The 19,813-nt window shown below is 42.2% G+C and overlaps 1 protein-coding gene across 1 annotated transcript in view; it reads right to left on the bottom strand.

The window, feature by feature from the left end:
- The window catches only part of klhdc8a (kelch domain containing 8A), a 33,788-nt gene extending 16,188 nt beyond the window's left edge, over nt 1-17,600 (bottom strand). The window contains exons 1-2 of the mRNA XM_030050814.1: nt 17,367-17,600; nt 1,010-1,415 (exon numbers count right to left, since the gene is read on the bottom strand). Coding sequence (XP_029906674.1) covers nt 1,010-1,174 — 165 coding nt within the window. The 5' untranslated portion in view covers nt 1,175-1,415; nt 17,367-17,600. The remainder of the gene's footprint in view (nt 1-1,009; nt 1,416-17,366) is intronic.
- Between the last annotated feature and the right edge of the window lie 2,213 nt (nt 17,601-19,813).

Here is a 19,813-nt window from a genome sequence, read left to right as displayed (position 1 = left end):
TTGCCCATTTCAATTTCACATGTTGCAGACCTTTGGCAGGGTTTCAACACCTGACCTGATCTAAAAGGATGTTCAGGTATGTCAGCGAGGATTTGTGAGTGTGTGGTTGGTAATCTGCAGAGAATAAAGGGGGTTGGGCTTGAAAAAGAAATCTCAAAATCTCATTATTCTGATTCTGGTGGGTCTTTTTTTCTTTGACCAATCATATTAGGCTTTCTTTGGCCAGCATACTCTGCATTGATTGGTCTGAGAATGCGTCTGTGGCCACTGTGGGACATAGGTTTGTATTTATGTGAGACTAAGTTCCCTTACAATTCACTGCATGTTGGAATATAAATTATCGTCATGCCATTCTGATGTCATTCACTTGCATAGTTTTATTCATAACGGTAATTAGCTCCTTCTCATATCTGGCTGGGTGTAGCTACTCATCACAATCACAAGATAGCATTGCTAAAATAATTATTTGGTCAGGACCATGGTACAAAACGTTGGTCTCAGCACAACAGTGACTCAGTAAAATATGTGCATTAGCATATTCAACAGACTCGCCAAACTGTGATGCTTGTGTTTGCTAGACAGATTAGTAAGGGGAATCTTTGTCAAAGATTGCAACACTTCCTTGATCAAGTTCTACAGTGCAAAATGGAAATCAGCTCGTGACACGGATAAAGGAGATATGCTTCTCAGAGCCGATTTAATCCGAGCTGTGTGAACAGGCTAATGGTCCCAAGATCAGCTAAGATCTTGTTTATGTGTATGTGTGCATATGTCTGCCTGATGAATGTGCTGAATGCTTCTTTTTTTGGTTTTTATTTGATCATGAAATACTAAAAAAAAAACTGTTACTGAAGATCTAATCTTTTTTATAGACATGGCTACTGTTTTAAAGTGAACATATTTTTCTTTTGGCACTGGCGTCAACACTCTGTTCACTTAGTGATGCATCTTTCCATTTCGGGGAATATTTAATTTCAGATCCAGTATCTTATTTGTACTTGCAGCCTACCTCAGGGGAGTAGAGCTCCAGGGTCGGGCAGGGCCTCCCGGCAGCATCACAGCCCCCCAGCATGTACATCTGACCCCCCACCTCCGACAGTGTGTGGTAGACGCGACCACTGGGCAGCCGTGCCAGGCTCTGCCAGTGAAACTCGTGGGCTGAGGGCACCGCCATGGCCTCAGCACCCCAGGGGGGAGTCAAAAAAAGAACAAGCAGGAGGACCTGGGGGGTCAACAGGAGTAGAGATGGAAGTGCTTCGGTGTCGAGCGGTCAAGAGCAAGGCGGCAGAGAGGAGTACTGTAAAGATCCCAGGATGAGGGGGTGAAGGAGAGGTGAGGCCTGGGAGGGTAGTGTGAGTTAAAGGCCAGGCGGTACACTCTTCCCCTGGGGACGGTCCACCAGCTCGCACCGAGCCCTGGAGGAAACAGGAGGTGAAAATAAATTTATCAGTGTAACAGGCTGCAGACTACACTGTGAAAAAAAAAAAAAAAAAAAAAAAAGCGAATCACATTTGAAGCCCTTCAGAGAGGAGCAGTGAGGGCACTTTCCTTTGAGTTGTAAGCGAATATTTACAAGATGCTAAAACCCAGAGCCACGTCTAAAGCGAAGATAAGGACGTTGTGCAGGATGCCGTTTATAGGGCGTCTGCAATTTTTATCATCATGAAGGCATTTTAAGACCTTTTTAGTGCCAGCGAGAATGAACTTTAAGACCAATATCACACCTGAAACTAGAAGAATGCACCATGTAGAGTGCTGCTCTCCACCAGGCATATCTATCCTATGTGCTGAGCAAAACTCAGCAAAAAAAAAAAAAACAACTCAGAAAACAGACTCAGTACAAACCAACTGTACAGTCAAATGCTTTTCAAATTACAAATTAAGTTACTGTATGATTCAAATATAACGCAGTACAATATAGAAAACATACCGTAAAACTCCAAAAGTATCTTGAGTTTAGCTGTTTCTTATTCGCTCTGTATTTGTTTCACTTTCTCACAGACATTATACCAGTGGTTGGGAACCTATGGCATTTCTAGCTCTTTGCCACAGATCTATTCACTTTTTATTATTTGAACGCCGCCATATTTACCTTAATAAACCGGGCTGGCCCAAGGTTTTTGGCGGGACTAAACAAAAATCCACATTAAGTCTTTATTTTCATTCAACCAGGAAATTAAAGACTTACTATAGTCTCCGAGCCTAACCTATAATATGCTAAAATTACAACAGATGGTCTTTTTCCTGCCATCTAGTGGTCATTTGGTAGTACTACAGATGTGGGGCAAGTGACTTTCTCACCCTTGCTTCATATTGTAAACAATTATAATTTCAAAATGTCCTATCGTCACTTAAACCTGAAGCAATTAGGGAGGTTGACTCTGTTGAGCCTGAAAAAAAAAAAAAAAAAAAATCGCACATTTCTCAGTAGCCCATAATATGCCCTAAACTGGTTACTTAAAAATAAACTGCTTTATTAAAAATGTCTGCTTCCCTCCAGTCTTTTATTGATTCCCTGATGTTTATTTTAATGCATTCTGTGCATGTGCTGTGTATCTGTACCATGTTATTATTATTATTTATTATCTTAGTTTATTGATCTTAATTTTTGCTCTTGCTGCTGAATGCAAATACTTGAATTGTGCTTCTACACAACAAATAACACATTTTAATGGAATGAACATTACAATTAAGATTATGAAAACGTTATAAATTACATTTTCTGCACCCACACACTGTGATACATTTTAGGCATGTTCAGTCATGTTGAGTCTGTCTTGTCCCACTCGACATTTCACCGTGAAAATGTGGGCAAACACATCATTTTTCAAATAGGTGAAAATATCACATTAGTCATGCAAAAAAAAAAACTGGCATGGTTTTGGCCCCAAAACTGCATGGGCAGAGCGGAGCTGCTAATTTACTGTCCAAGGCGAGATGACACGGTGGCACGCCACTCATCTTTTCTCCTATTTCTGTTATTAGTTACACCCATAAAAGGTAGAATTTGGGGTTCAAGGAGAATGTTGACATATCTGAAATCTGGAAATATTAATAAAATAAAAATGTTGCCCTATCCCACTGAGATGTGCTGACCTCTCTACTTATCGGCTGCACCCATCTCCCCACCCTAAGCCGGGTATGATATGATATGACCCTTAACTTCTCCTTCAGGTACTCGGTGGGCCATTAGCACCTGGAAACTGACCACAACAGCCCCACTGAGGTGCAACCAAAGACTGGAAGTGACAATGGAAATGGAAATGGCCTTGGCACGTACAAGCTTGCCTGTGTTTGACCTGATAGAGGAAAGGCGGCCAATGCATGCATGGGACTAGTGGAACTTGGCCATGGATGTAAAGGGAAGACCTCTGAGTATCCATTAAGTCCTTTAGATTCAGTTATCAGGTTACGAAACCACAAACACAATATGGTTTGTACCGGGTCCGGTACAGACCAAAATTGGATAGTCGAATTACGATTAACAGATCGTATTACATTTTTGACTTCTACAAAAACAGATCTTGTACTGACATTTTGTACATTCAAAAAACTTTACCATCATTTATGTTTATTATGAGATTCTACTGTTTATTATGGCAGAAAAGAAGCCAGATTCGCTAACTAAGTTCAAGCAACGGCATATGAAACCACGGGTGAAATACCTGCTTGCAAATGTTACCTATTTCTCAATTTCTTTTTTCCTGCTGAATTTTCTTGCAACCTCTTTTTTGCCACCCAAATGGGTATTTGTATTTTTAGGCTTTGTAGAGCCATTAAAGCCATTTTCATTTTCTCAATTTTACAATAATGCTAGTCATCAACTGCTACTTATTATAACATAGGCTACTGTGTGTTAAAGTTGAAGCAGTTGCATGCGCATCGGACAGAGGTATCTACTGGAGACACAGAAGTGATGCAGTCCCAAGTCCTCTTGTTTAATACTAGGTGAGGTGACACTGAGCCAAACGCGCCAAAAGTTGGTGCAGTCCTTCAAAGTTCCCTTGAAAAGTTCTCTACTAATAAAAAAAAAAAAACTATTTGAGGATGTTTGACTTCTAAAGATCACTGACTAAAGGTTTATCACAGTTTCTATTTAATTTCACATTTGTTTGTTTGTGTGTGTGTGTGTGTGTGTGTGTCTGAACATGATCCTCTTCCATGCGCTCCTCAGATGAGTAAACAGTATCACACAGCTGCAGGCTGGTGGAAGCGAACTGACACCGCATCTCTTATTTTTAACTTTCCTTCCTTGTCTTTCTCATCTCGGGCGCCTCTGTTTTCCTCTGTCATGCCTCTCCAGCTCCTGGTTTCCTGCCTGTAACCCAGTTCCACTGCCTACATAATGTTTCCACTGAGGAACGGGGGAGGAAGTCAGCTCGTGACGTGGGAAGAGGCATCCAAAATAAACCCGGTTTCGCACTGCAGACCTAATTTTTTTTTACTAAACAAGCGTCCAAGTCACCCTACGTGCACTTTAAAATATGTGTCATTCTGGGAGAGATAGCACCAGCTATCATTGGCAAACCAGGTGTGTGCATATGGTAGGCAGCTGAGAGCATGCTAGGGAGGAGATTATGTGAAAATATGACTGTGGTTAAAATGACAGGCTGGATTGGCAAGCTCAGTGATTTAACAAGCAGTCTCTCAGAAGCTTATCCTTTAAAGCTCTACATCTCTCTTTAGTCGTTCCCCCCCGCCCCTCCTCATTTGCTCTTTCTCTTCCTCCATTTTACTGCCACCTTTTATCTGCCTGTCAAACCTTTGATCACCTCCCAGACAGAGGAATAAAGGACAGAGTGAAAAGATAGAGGACTGCCCTTCAGAATAACATCTCCCCATTTTTAGCGTGCACGGCTGGGTTACCATAGCAACAGTGATACCGTCTGGAGTTGCGGCCTTTTTTTTTTTTTTTTTTTTTTTGTTTACTGCTTGATTGCTTAGGTTATCGCTTGGTTTGGTGTTAATAAAGGCTTATGAAAAAGGATGAAAAACAAATAAAAGCGGTTGTTTTTCTATAGGCTGACCCCGGCAGGCGTGCACTTGCTAACGAGGCAGGATAGTCCTCTCCCGGCCTGACTCACAGCGCGCATTAATTGCAATCTGTAACCGATTTGGTTCGCCACATCTCTCCCTTTTTTTTTTTTTTTTTTAATTAACTGCTTGAACAGCTTGAGATCAACAGTAAGCCCACCAGCATCAACTGAAGTCATTTACAATCAGCATGCCTCCAACTTGAAACTTTTAATTAGGTTGCCTAGTTGCGCTCCCCAGCTCCCCCTGTACAGGGACAGGCTCCTCAACTTAAAGCCATAGAAAGTTGAACTTCATTAAATTACGTCTAATTAAGTGCTTGTTAATTTCATATCTTGTCTTATCACTGATGAGTATCTTATTATCCATCCAGCCAGGTTTGAATGACAACAAACCGTTTACGATAATTAAACAGTTTCCTTTGGAGGAAGAGTATCTTCTCAACTCGGTCTGCTGGCTGCTGTGGTCATGGACCTTAAACTCATGAATATGCAAATAAATATTGAGATTGCAAGAACCAGCCTGAAGCCACGGCACAAATCCAGCCAGTAATAAAGCCTCATGCAACAAATTGGAATATTTCCGATGACTCAAATGATCTAACTGCACTGTCACCCCAAGGTAATCCCCTTAATCAGGCCCGTTACAAGAAACCAGGCATTAACCTGGTCCCCGGTAAAATCTGACATCAGGGAATCTAATTGAGAGTCACTGTCATTTCAATTGCAGATTTTATTTCAAATTTACAGTGGCATGGGATGACGGTAATGTTACTCATGACGCAGTGAAATTAACTTGTTGAGTTAAAAGCTGAACTAGTTTCACTGTATCCCGGAAATTCTGCTGTGTGTCACTTTTTTATTTGTTTATTTTATGTGCCCTGAGTGAAATTTCACCAAATGAGCGGGACTAATGCTGCGTTCATTCCAACTCAAAAAAAAAAAAAAAAGAACTCTGACAGTCCAATCCAACTCAGAATTACAAGTTAGAAATTCAGGCAAATCATTTCAGAGCTCCGGTTTCTCCATTTTCAGTTCAAGTGAGTCAGAAAAAAAATATTACCGTTTATTATTTATGTTGATAATTAAATCATAATGACTGTTTGTTTACTGTGTACGCATACTCTTTTGGCGTTCCCTCAGGAAGAAAACACAGAGTTTCTTCTTGCTTTTTCCTTGACACTATGAATGCAATGTTGGCACATGTCAAATATTTACAAGTGGAAAATGATGAGCTCTGAGTTTAAATGAGCGCAGCATAACCTAAGGCACATAGGAGGAGACAAAGCAGGAATATAACTGCCTCACTGTGCTTGTTTGCAAGGAACATGTAAGGAAGATATTGAGCAATATATCACAGCTTTCCAAATCTGCACTGGCGCCAGACTGTGGTGACACTAATATGGAAGTCAATGGGACAGGCAGAGAAAATCCCTTTATAAACCACCTCTGCTGTTTGCACTTTGACAGGACAAAGATTACGCTCGAACAAAACACAATTTACATAATGCAGATTGGTGTTTTTTTCATCCAGTGTGCACATTAGTTGCCCTTCTTTCTGGGCTGAAAACATCAGGAGGCTGTCCAACGGCTGCATGAAGCCTAGCGTGATGCCCAGCTCTGGTGAAGCGTTGGCCAAATGCTAGTTACTCAGCAATAGACAAATGACTAACAACTTCAACACCTGGCTGGGGCACTGACCTGCTAAGCTTAGTGACAGAGTGGTGGCAAACTTATTCAAAAGCACATTTTGTCCACACTTGGCACCAATTTGAGCTCATGTGCTACTCAATGACATTTTGTGCCTTCCCTCTATATACGTTTCTTGCTTGTTTGTAGGCCATGGTGCACCTGCATGCATCCATTATTTTGCAAAAATCAACTCAAAATGGCTACTTTACATGATCAATATTAGTTAACCCCTTCAGACCTGCATTTTTTCTGCTGGGCAAAAAAAAAAAAAACTGATTCTGACTCCTCTCCAACATAAAAACAAAGTGGAAAAAACACATTTTTGCTAACTCATATTTTTAATAGTATTTTTTCATGTCCATTGCAGTGGACATCAGACTTTGAAAAAATCCTGTAAATTAACCATATGATGTATGTTCAAAATTACTTAAAATATTATCACTTGTAACAGTTACAATTATGCGGACAGAAAATGTGTTTGGCCATCATGAACATAAATTTATATTTTTGATTGAAAATGGGCACTTACTCCTCCCTCTCTGCAGTCGCTCAGCCATGCTTGTCTTGTCCGATGTCTGTCACTCTCTCAGAGCGTGCTCAAAGTCATAACATGATTATGTTTGGATAATCAGGATCCAACCAGTAACCAGCATTACTGACGTCATTCAATTACCCAGTATTTATTGGTTTAGAGACAGAAATATGTCATGTCCATTCCAATGGACGCAGGGTCTGAAGGGGTTAAATTAAGAGATTTGCTAAAAAATTTGTAATATGTAAATGTAATATTTTTTACATGGATAGATGATCAACTATGATACAACTTTGACAAGGGTCACTTTGGCATTTCATGGTTGTACACAGACTGAAAAGCTGCAGCCTGGACGTGAACTGTGCATGTGTCTGTCGCAGGTCGCCCATGTGTGTGTGAGTGATCACAATTTGCCAAGCATAGCCCACAGCGGCGGTACTGTGCACTGTGGGAAAAATACAACCAAAATACCCCATGGGCCAAATACCCCTTTTCCAACCTAACCAGACTGAGACCTGATGTTTGATACTGTTTTCAGCTCTCTACGTCCACCAGTTTGGTTCCTATGGGGAGCATTTTGTGTTTACTGTGCATAAAGAATTGAAGTCTGCTGCTTGAAGATGTCTGAAATACACATATCCTTCTGTCTAGCCCACCTCTGAAAGTACATGTGGATCCGGCAGAAATCAATGAAATACTACCCACAGGAACTTGGAGTCGGAAAGTCGGAAAAAGGGTATTTTGCCCAAAACATTGGAATATTCCATAAATAATAAGGATAACCGCATCATTAACTCGACACTTTGGCGGCTACGCTCCAGTGGATTCGCTGTAATTCATTCCTGTTTGCCTAAACATTTCACTGGCATCGGCCACACTTCATAAATTCCACATCTGCTACACAAAACTGCTTTACCAGCACCATGTAGTTTTGTGTAAAATACTCACTGGCAAAAAATATTTTTTGCCAGATTAGTCACTGCGCTAATAAAGCCGAGGAAGACCGTAACACCTGGAGAGTGAGCGTCTCCAAATGTGAGGAAAGGGTGCCGTTTGACAGATGGACTGACCTTTACACTGCTTTAAGCAAGTCTGTTTCATTTATCTTTCGCAGGACTGTGCAATGCTGAGTTCTGATTGGTCAGTGCAGGCAGACGATATTTCTGAATATGACTGTTATTAATAAATGACTATAGACAGTACCTTCTGGCACATTTTATTCATCACTCTGCTCAGAAAACCTGCTCCGTTTGCTGCACTTAATCAAACTACTGAACAACAACAGCAGCTGGATATCGCTGTTAATTTATTTGGGGGAACTGATGATCGATTCAAGGTTGGAGACTGAACTACCAACAGAAAAAGAAAAGAGAACCAGAAGAAAACACCAAGGACGACACAGAAGAAGGGAGACTGTGAGGAGTAAATGGCTAAGACAGCAGAAATGTTATTAAATCATGTCTAGCACATTCTTGACGGCAAATAAAAGAATTTTAAAATGAATATTCTAGGTATTCTAACTTCATGCTTTCTTCCATACATAACTGTGTAATAAGCAGGATAATGTGCAGCCAGCGAGTCGTAATCGCAAAACAAATCCCTTCAGGGTGACACGAGAAGGATCGCTGTCAGGGTTTATTTTGCGATTATGATCGGTTATCCCTTACTTATTATTTCGTTTACATTAGTCTGACGTCACGTTTTCAATATATCTGATTGACTTATTTGTCTTCTAATGATGTAAAGCTCTACCACGAAAGTCCTCGAGTTGCTTAAGTGAGTAAGTTTGAGATTCTACTGGAAACCGACTTTAATCGCACACTTTATTACATTATGACCAATACTGTGGCAGCCACGAGCTTTCAATAAGCTTTTGTTCTGAATGACTTAGCGGCGGCACATTTCTCCCCAACTTTTCTTTACACCTGCCTAATCTCCGGTGGCTTAACAGTGACTTCACCTCCATCCTTTTCGTAGGCTCCTTTGTTTAATCGCTCTCTCTTTTGGTGAAGTTTGCCCTGCAAGTCGGCGTGTGATTTGAGAGCAAGGGCTTCGGTAAACTCTTGTAACTTTCTGCTGCTGGAGGTAAGATAAAATACTCGGTGCAAAGGTGCCCTGCTCTAAAAGTAACTCCCTCTGTTTGAGTTCAAGGTTCATGTTCTACATCCAAGTTGCCTTTTCTTATCGGCCGCAACCCTCTGTAGTCTCTCTGCTCCCATGTTTCCTCTCTCTCTCTCTCTTTCTCTGTCTCACTCTCTCTCTGTCTTTCTCCCGCTCTCTCCCGTGGGGTGCAAACAGCTCAGCAAGGAATCGTTTATCGACTTATATTTAATTAGTCTGCAGTATTCAAATTGTGCATCTGTGCTGCAGTCTGTAGCTGACCTCAGTATACTGCCAAACTTGCCAAGATGTGTGTGTGTGTGTGCGAGACAGAGGGAATGCATGCATGTGTGTGTGTGTGTGTGTGTTCGTATAAAAATGCCAAAGATGGTGCCCGGGCTTTATCAGTCTAACAGCTTTTCACACTGGGCTGGTTTTAACAATGCTGAATTCGTCCCTCAGAGCCCCAATACCAGTTCCAGTTCCATGAGCGAGATGCAATCAGCACTGTTTTGGCTCAAACAAGTCTTATCTGGTGAAGTTCTGCACAGGCCAGCTACTTCACGGCAACAGTCTGCCACTGATACTGATCCATTCGACTTCAGGAGCAGGAGAAACTGTTGGCGCTCCTCGGGGGCAAAGATGCAATATGGAAGACTGTCAGTTCCCATTTTATCATTAAGGGCTGCAACATTCTGATATATATAAATGTCGACTTTGGTGCTCTCTCTCTCTCGCTGATTTCTATACCACAACCTACAGCTCTCAGTTCATCACAGCTTTTACATGCCTTTTCGTGAATAAGGCGGTGACTAATTATCATTTTCATCGTTGATTAATTTATCATTTTTTCAGTAATTGGTTAATCTTACGTCTTAAAATAATGGCTACTGCTCAAAGTGTTGTCAGTTTGCTTTCTTATTTTGACCAGCAGCCAGCTCTGCTTTATTAAACTGCACGATACGAGCAGATAAAGCGTCTCAGCGATATTAAAGAAGCTGTGATTATAACATGACTGATGTTTTTGCTTTATAAATGAATGAAAGGCTGAATCGGTTATTAAAATTCGAATCAATTCACTCAGTTGAATAATTGGTTAACTGACTTGCTCTAAATGCTCGGCGTCTGGCAGCTCTTTCCTGGGAAAAAAATGCTGCTGGCACACAGAAAGTGGTGCGTTTTATGTCTCTGCTTGGTTTGTAATTAACAGAGGAACAACATGAGCACAGTTAGCCGCCGTGGTTGCACAGACAAAGAAAAGAGCGCCACCTACAAAAACTCAAACTGCATCAATAGATAATCCAGGGGAAAAAAAAAAAAAAAAAAAAATCATCACAGTACCACCCAGACTGTTTGACTGACAGGTGATTGACAGCGAGTGCAGCGCAGAAGCGGCACAGCAATGAGAGTTAAGCATCAAAAAATGAGACCAGGAAAACAAGAGCTTCAGTCGGAAAGCAGAGCTTGCATTCTCCGCTTTGTTTCAAATCGACACAACAGCGGCAGCCCATGTGCATGTTTGTAATTCTGCTGTAACAGCTCCAGGCGACAGCCCTCCTTCACCACGTGAACGTACATTAGAGCGCGAGCATCATATTCAGCCTCTTGCTGACAGGCAGCTCAGCTCATCTCAGCCAGCTGAATCACCATCTTGTTCCCAGCAGCAGCTGCAGACGCCCCGCCGCCAGTCAGCCTGAAGATTAGATGAAGCTCCGGGCTACCTGGCTGCCGAGCTCCAACAGAACTAATGGTTCAGATAGGATTAGGGGAATGTGCTGCCGACACAGAACGGGGCGGAAAAGCTAAAGTCTGGGGGTTTCTGGGCTGCGCAGAGTTGCTCATCCACGACACTCCTTTGAGTCTGAGAGCTGACCTCTGGATCAATAGGCCAGTGGGAGAGACAGCATCCCTCATCCTCCAGAGAGCAGAGGGATCCAATAGCTGCTCTCTTTGTTAGCCTTAACTAACTATTGTACAAACATAAATGACCCCTGCCTCACCTGTAATAAATCATGTGCTTAAGATAAAGACACTCCACAGAGAGACGTCGCAATGCCGCGTTTTGTTATCGTTACAACTCCACCACAGGAAAAATACCTGCTGATGTCACCAGAAGTTTTTTTTTTTTTTTAATTGTTTTTTGGCGCTGCCACCGGCCACTGTGCTCCGAACATCATCATTTACATATCCAACAGAAGATTGAAATGGCAAAATGCTTCAGCCCAGCTGTTCCTGGGTCTGTATTGGTACTGATGAAGTGATTTAGCGGGCTAAATCTGGCCGTGCGAGGGGCCTGGTCCTATAATGAGAGAGCTGCTGCTAAATCAGTTGTGGCTGATTGTTGGCTGCCGGTGTTAGGGAGCAGTTGGCGTTTCTCTTATCTGCCTTAAAAGGTAAACAGCTCTCTCTGCTTTCTCCTGGCTTGGCGTAGAGCTGTCTCTGTGTGTTTGTGTGTGTATGTGTGTGCGTGTGTGTGTGTCTGTTTTAGTCAGCAGCCACTGTAAAAGTGAGCACAGCGTCTCCGTAGCAACTCGAGTACGGCAAGAGAAAGAACAGACTGCCTATGTTGTTTTACTGCTCTTGCTTTTCTGTCAGTCTATTAGTCCATTAGCTGGCCTCAATGACCATCTATTAACCTGTGTGAGAAGAGTCCCAATGGGGTCCAGTGCACACATGCACAAATACACGCTTACACACACACACTTACACACAGGCAGCCTTGTAGCAGAGGGTAAACACACCTAAACTCAATCTACCCGTCTTTCCATTTGCAGAATTGAGGTTACCCACCTTTTCAGAGGCTAACGAGAAATCTATGAGCTGGATTCACAGTATACATCATAATAATGAGTATCAATAGTATTTAGATTGGGTCATTTTTGTAGAAGAACATGATTAATGCATGCTTTACTGAAAACAGAACCGATATGTCCGAATATTGATATGCATTTGCCCGATGACGACCTGCAAGAGGAGGTCATAGTTTGCCCATCTTCTGATTTACAGCTGCATCCACACACACACACACACACACACACACAGCGCACTCGCCCATGCCTGCGCACACACCTTGAGATCTGAATCGAAACAGGCAGATGAGGCAATAGAGGAGCTAATCAAAAGGAGGAGTAGCTGCATTCCACGTCTGGCCAGGACCAGGAGCCATGGAGACGGGACAGAAATAGACGCTGACACTTCGGGAAAAAAAGCAAACATTAGCGGAGCCGAGAAAACGAGGGCCGATGTATGCATGAACATGATGTGCATGCACCAAAAAAAGAGCGATTGGTTACATAAGGGCCTTTGTATACTCAGTTTCCTACTATGCTGCACTGTATCCCCGAGGCGTAGCCCCTCCCGAGCGCACACACTCGCTCACATATACTAGTGTTTTCAAGGCATAGTGGCTCTGTTCCCTTTCACTGACTGCCGTGTAGGAGTCAAATTAGAGCGAGCTGATCCAGTGTGGCAGCGCTGTGAAGGCTCGAGCGGAGAAAAGAGCAGAGAAGCAGGAGGAAAAGGAAAAGTGTGAGGGAAGAGGGGGAGCGCAGAGGCAAGAAGGAGCGACTTGGAGGCAGGAAAAATGGAGGAGGAGAAGGGGAAAGATGATGAGGAGGAGTAGGAGAAGATGGCTAAGTTAATGGATGGTGGATATTATGTCGGGGGGATAATGAGAGGGGGATAATCGAGGGAGGGACAGCTTAATGAAGATAGAGACTCGGTGGCAAAGCTAAAGGGTTATATGGAGCACAAGCTCTATTACAGAGGGGAGTTGGGGACATGGTAATCCCTGTGGCCTTATAAGTAATTACTACGAGAGAGAGAGAGAGAAAGAGAGAGACAGAGGGAGAGAGAGAGCGATGCAGGACCTATCTACTGTCAGCAGAATTGGACTTTCAATCCCCAAGGGTTCTCTCTCTCCGTGCAGTGCTCTCTGTGTGTGTGTGTGTGTGAGTGAGTGAGTGTGTGTTCTTTCACTTCCATGCTTGCAAGAAACAGTTTGTGCTGTACACTTGCAGACTGAGGACATTTTTTTTTTTTTTTTTTCCCAAAGTGAGGTCATTTTTGTTGTTGCGCCTCACTTCTACAAAGGGGTGAGTTTAAGGTTAAGACTCCAGTTGCGGGATAAAGCAACTCAAGGTCTTTTTTTTTTTTTTTTTTGCTTCCCCTCCTCTGTCTTTGGGCTGTTAAAGCGGCAGGCTGTCTGGACAGTGTGCTCTGGGCCGTCGCAGCAGGCAGGCTGGCTTTCATCTACCTGTCTTACAGATACGCAGCAGCCAGGCGGGGTCATCTGCACTCTGGTGTGAAAGCACATTTAGATTTAAAGGAATACACCCAGGTTTTTGGAGCCTGGCGTGTAATCTTAGCCGTTAAGTGACAATAGAAAATAGACACTAAAATCAATCATCCCACATTCCACAAAAAAAAAAAAAAAAAAAAACTCTACAGTGGATTATAACTCATACTTGCACTACAATAAGTGCAGTTGTCATCCAGAGGCCATTATCATTTACATGTTTTAGTTTAAGTTGCTGTGGCAAGTTTTTCAAGTTCAATGCTTTGTTGTAACTAAATGCATGAAAAGAGAACACAAACAGGTTTTAAGAAAAAAAAAAAAAAAAAAAACGGCTAGAAGGTAGGATGACTTAAGTTTTTATGATAGCATACACCTTTTTGAGTGGCATCGGGCACCTAACATGAGCCAAAGTAGGAAGACTGACCTTTTTATTAATTGAAAGATGTTTGTTTTTTGTCTAAAAAGGTCTGTTCATTCATGCATTTTTAACATGGCTCCGTCTAGCCGGGTTTATTTTTGCCCCGATTTCAGGTAAGCCACATCTTCATCAGCTGTGCACTGATGTTGAGCTGCATATACATTCTCCCACCAGCCAATTTCACTTTACAGCTGCCACCAAATAATGATAGTAGGATCACCAACACAGTGCATGCTGGTTTGTTTTAGCATGGCGTAAAGGCGCCAATGATCTACTGGATGTCTTCGGTGTCTATTTTCTCATAACTCAACAGTTTGACCAATGGGACAAGCTCAAAAAAAAGTTAGTGTATTCCTTTAAGATTAAAGTTAGAATTGGATTTGGGTAGAAGTTACACTTTGGCTGGTTTCAAATCTAAATTTGTTTTGGTTGGGTGTAAATAAGGTCATCACAAGTATAGTCTGAGAAAACCGTGTGTGTAAGTGTTAGTCTGTGTGTGTGTGTGTGTGTGTGTGCGTACTCGCCTTGTCAGACAGAGACGGCCCAGCGTCCCAACAGCACTGACAGTCGGCCCCATATCGGCTCCAAGCTTCCCCCAAACCCTTCCAACTCTGACAGGAAGACGGTCCATGCTCTGTTTGTCTTATGAGGAAATGAGCAGGCTAATGTTACACTGTGGCCAGCATCGACCGGCACCAGCCCGACACAAACCACTGCACAGTACACAACCCGATTGATTTAAATGCTATTTATGAGCGTGTATGTGTGTGCGAGGGGAAGTAATCAATGGTTGCTGAAATAAGAAAAGAGGGGGGTGAGGAAACTTGGTGAGGAGAGGAGAGGGGGGCACGGAGGAGGAGGTGAAGAGAGAAGGGGAGGATCGACGAGATGAAATGACAGTGCTGAAGTGAGAAATCTCGCTCCCTCCTGGGAAAAACGCGATGGCGTAACCCTTCAGAACTCAGGATTCTGCATCGGAAACTCCTGGTAATTGAGCATGATTCCTCAACTCCCAGGTTTTGAGACATGCAGCTGTTCTACCTGTCATCAAAATAGCAGCATGCAGTGTGTAAACATAATTTTTTTTTTTAAGATGCTTACAGTGCACATCAGCGTTGTGGTGAGAAGGAACGCTTCACCGAGACAACATTCCTCTCCGGTAAACAATACAATCTGGAGTTTGCTTTTTTTTTTTTTCCAGCCGCTCATTTCTGTATCACAACAGCCTCATCTCCTGGGTGCTGAGGCGTAGTGATACCGAAGCAAAGTAGTTCCACCGGTTAGCAAGCAAGGGCGGCAGGGAAAGAGCGTCGACAATGAATCCTAATCAAAACACTCGTATAGAGTAGCAATTACTCCAGCTGGACCACTGAAGCACTGAGGTCGTAATTACAGCCGACAAGTTGGGAATTTATGCCTTTGAAAAGCGGCGTATAATGAGTACCTGCATTATATGAACCTGCACTATCACTCTGAATTCATCAAAACACCCGAGATACATGTTAAATTGCTCTTAAAGCTGGTAACAGTCTGATCTGACGAGCTGCCAAATAATCAATAAAGGAATAGTTCAACCATTGTGTTTTGACTGACTTGACGATGATGGCCAAATTTTTATTTTGGGGCGAACTGTTCCTTTTGTGGTGAACCACATTAGAAAGCAGTGTACGGCAAAGTGTAAAACAGACTTCCCAAAGGTTAAATATGTTTTCTGCTGTTGCTGACACCAGAATACAATACTGAAATGCATTGCAAGTTACCTGTATGTATAGTTAGCCTTGATATTTGTGCCTCAATTGTATGTAAAAGCTGTTTAAGGTACATCTTTAAAGGCTGTGATAAATACATTTTTCCTTTAACATAACAGCTGCTGCATGGGCAACATTATTTTACACTGAGCACAGAAAATTGTCGTGTTTCTCGTCCCGTTTTTCTGAGCCGGTCCCACTGAAGCACCGAGGTCGTAATTACAGCCGACAAGTTGGGAATTTATGCCTTTGAAAAGCGGCATTAAAGGAGAGGAGAGTGTCAGTCTCCCTCTTAATTTTCAGCGATTTTACGGTATAAGAAGAGGAGGGCAGGGAGGAGGAGGGGAGAGAGGAGGAGAAATGTCACTCTTCCTTCTGTGGGTCCGTGTTCAGTCTGAGCGTGGACAGACTGAAGACAGACAGCCAGGGAGAATGTCAAATAAATGACCTTTCAGATAATGTCACAGCCTTTATATTCACTTCATTATCATGAGAACGATATCAATAGGCGTTATATCAATTGTCCATTTATCCAGCATGAATAATATTTGGGTTGAGCAGAAAGTTTGAAGACCGACTGGATAAACACATACCCAAACAAAAGTCACTAAAATAGTATTCCAATAGTGACTTATGTGCTACTCAATAGTAGTACTGTCACCGCAGGGTAACTTTTTATCTTTGTACTACTATAATAATGCAAGTTATACTTCAAGGTACTTTTTTCTTACTCTCATTTTCCTAAAGTGGCCCTCTCCATCACATCCTTATTTATAATGTAATAGATATGATATGATTACTATGCCTCTTTGTTCACAAAGAAAAAAAACACACTTAGGACACTGCACCTTGTGTTTTTTTTTTCCCCCCTTAACCTTCATAATGGAGGCTTGCAGGCTGCCAAGTATTCTGAGGCACATTAGGCTGCATCACTATCTCTACCGTCACAGATCAAAACAGCTGAATAATTTACCTAATGATAAACCATGAACCAAACACCATTTCAGTGCAATAATAATGTCAAGGAGCCCTGCTGATGCGGCTCCGGCAAGCGATGCAGTAATGCAACTGTTTTATGTGAATCATTAGTGCCATTTCCCTGGTAGATACCAATCAGGGTAAACAAACAAACAAACAAACCAAACAAACAAACTTCCTGCAGGGCTCAAGCTTAATTATGCAGAGACAGCATAGCCCACTACCAAACAAAATGACAACTGATGTATTCTCAATTAGTTTAGATGGTAAAATTGTAGAAAGTTGTCCAGCACTACTTTGATTTTCTCTGATCAATCGAATAAGGGCACGGAGCGTCAGCTGTTTGCTTTCCTGAGATGTAACGGGAGAGCCAAATGTAACGAGCAGGCCTACCCTAACGAAATCTACTCGAGTAATAAGTCAAGTGGCAACATCACTTTTGAACTGAGCTACGAGTCATGAGGAATACATCATCGCCTTCCTGGAGTAACACCGCTCTGAAGTGACTCACCTCGCAGAAACAGCGACTGCGTTTCCCTGAAATTTCCTCTCTCTCTCTCTTACTTACTTTCCCCCCCGATCGTTCCTCTCCGCTCCGCTCCGCTCCTCCGTCGGCGTCTGTCGCTTCGCCCTCTCCTCCCTCTGGAAGCGAGATGGAGAGGAAGAGGAGCGGATCCGGGCGGATGTGAACAAGAAGAAGAAGAAGGAGAAGAAGAAGATGTGAAGGAGCAGAAGGGAGGCGAGGCGCGCCGATAAAAGCGCCAGCCGCACCGGGAGCGCACACCGGAGGAACGGGCGACGAAACGACACAGCTCCCCTCACCGAGCCAGCCGCCCAGATATATCGTCATTATATGGGTCAAAGATGAAGTATTTATCGCCTTGTTTCATTACACAACTTAAAATTCATCCAGTCAATGGTACAATCCGGAGAGAGAGAGAGGTGGAGAGCGAGGCTGAATTGTGCCGATAACCTACATAAAGTGGAACGGCTGACTGACACACTTTTACTTATTTGAATTGAAAGTGATTTTTTTTTTTTTTTTTTTTTTTTTTTATAAATATATGTATAAAAAAGCCAGATGATGTTTATCGCACTTTCAATTGACTGGCTCAGTTGTAGCATGAATATTTAATAAGTCTCATGTTTGCATGAATACTAAAGTAAGCCAAAGCCATATTAGGAGTTGGGTTGAAATGTGATTTTTTTTTTTTTTTTTTTTTTTAAACCTTTATTTATCCGCGGGAGGTTGACAGCGCACATTACTCTTTTTGCAGCAGCACCATTCTTCATGTTTTTACAGCTCATCACTTTCTCAGTGGTTGTTTAGTGCTTTGTTCAAGGCCATTTCAGCTGTAGTCACTGATATAAGGGAGATCATTCTTTCACATTCACTTTCCCTGCCATGTTTTCCAGCTGGGAATTCAACCAGCAGCCTCTCCTGCCACACCAGCTGTGCTCTGTGGTATAAAATTACCAGTTTATCCCAAGTGAATTTTTATCCCATTTCTAACTGAATAATGGCAAGCAGTTGCACCTGATAATATGGCAGCTGCCTGTTACAGGATGACCAGAAATGACATTTTTGTTGTCATTTAAATCTGCAGACATAAAGCTGCTCATGTAGGTCACATTAAACATAAAATTATAAAACTAGCTATATAACAAAACATAAAAACAGACTTTTAGAAAATAGGCCTCCTCTAGAAGTAGATTATAATGAAGTATAGCATTTTCCTTGTGATGTTATGGGGCCCAAACATGGGGCCAGTTCTGTTTCATCATCATTTCAATCTCTTTAAAAATTGTAGGCCATATCCAGGTGTACAATGAAGAGGCAAACACCAAACAAGAAGCGAGAAATTCTTGCTTTGTCATCTTATGTTAAGCAACAAGCTTTAGTTCATTTATAATGGCCTGAAAAGATCTGCATCAATGCTTATAACCAATTGGGTTATATTAAGAGTCAATATAGATATATATTTGGCTCTTTTTTCATGCATCCTAGGAATGGGAAGGAATAGTCTCCTCATTTTCTTTTCTTTTCAAGGATGTTTTGGGTTACCAACAAACATACAGAGCCTGTCTAGCTCTGCTGGCATACATATTCATACAGCATGAGTGTGGTGGAGGTGGGGATCCACATGAATTTTGTGCCTGAGGGCCCCATGGTCCAGTGGTCTGGCCTTGTCCTGATATGCTGTGTGTGTGTTATTTTTCAGTTATTAATTAAATCAGCTTCAGTATTTTCATTGGCACGAGGCAGCTTCGCACACCGGCAGCCCCAGTGGCAGCAAAGGGTAAGTGCCTGGACTGTGAGAAATCATGAAACATGTTTAGCATAGAGCTGGGCAATATATCAATACTGTATCGATATTGTGATATGAAACTGGATATCATCTTTGATTTTAGACATCGTTATATTGTGATACAGGGTATGTGTAAGCTTCATAACAGCCCACGGATGCAATTTATTTCAACTTATTGGACTGTTCTAGTTGTTCTGTTAATTTGCTTCTCACTGTTTTGTATTCATATTCATGTCACTAACTTTTTAGCAAAAATCTCTTGTGTAAACATTTTGTGAAAGCACCAACAGTCGCCCCCACAATATCGATATCAAGGTATTTGAGCACATATATTGTGATATTTGATTTTGAAGTAAATGTCTCCTTCCCGGTGTGAGGTGTGGGAGGAGGTGGTGGACGGAGCAGCCACTCACTGCCGTTCACGACACATTTTTGGATTTTATTTATTTATTTATTTAGAGAGGACAGTGCACATTAATTAACATTGTTGTAAATGTGCCAGTGTTAGCCAGAGGCTAGTTTACAACCGCAGTCCTCCGGCATGATGTTAAAGAACCATTCAAATATACAAAAAGGGACACAAGGGTCATAATACATAAAAACAGGGACACAGGAGACATAAAATTTAGGGTAAGAATACAACATATCCAATGTGGGAAACAGAGACCGGCAGACAATGACATTAACCATATTAATTCATGGATGT

This window comes from Myripristis murdjan, chromosome 5 (genome assembly GCF_902150065.1).
Source record: "Myripristis murdjan chromosome 5, fMyrMur1.1, whole genome shotgun sequence".
Lineage (NCBI taxonomy): Eukaryota > Metazoa > Chordata > Actinopteri > Holocentriformes > Holocentridae > Myripristis > Myripristis murdjan.
This window is presented reverse-complemented; position numbering and strand designations above follow the sequence as displayed.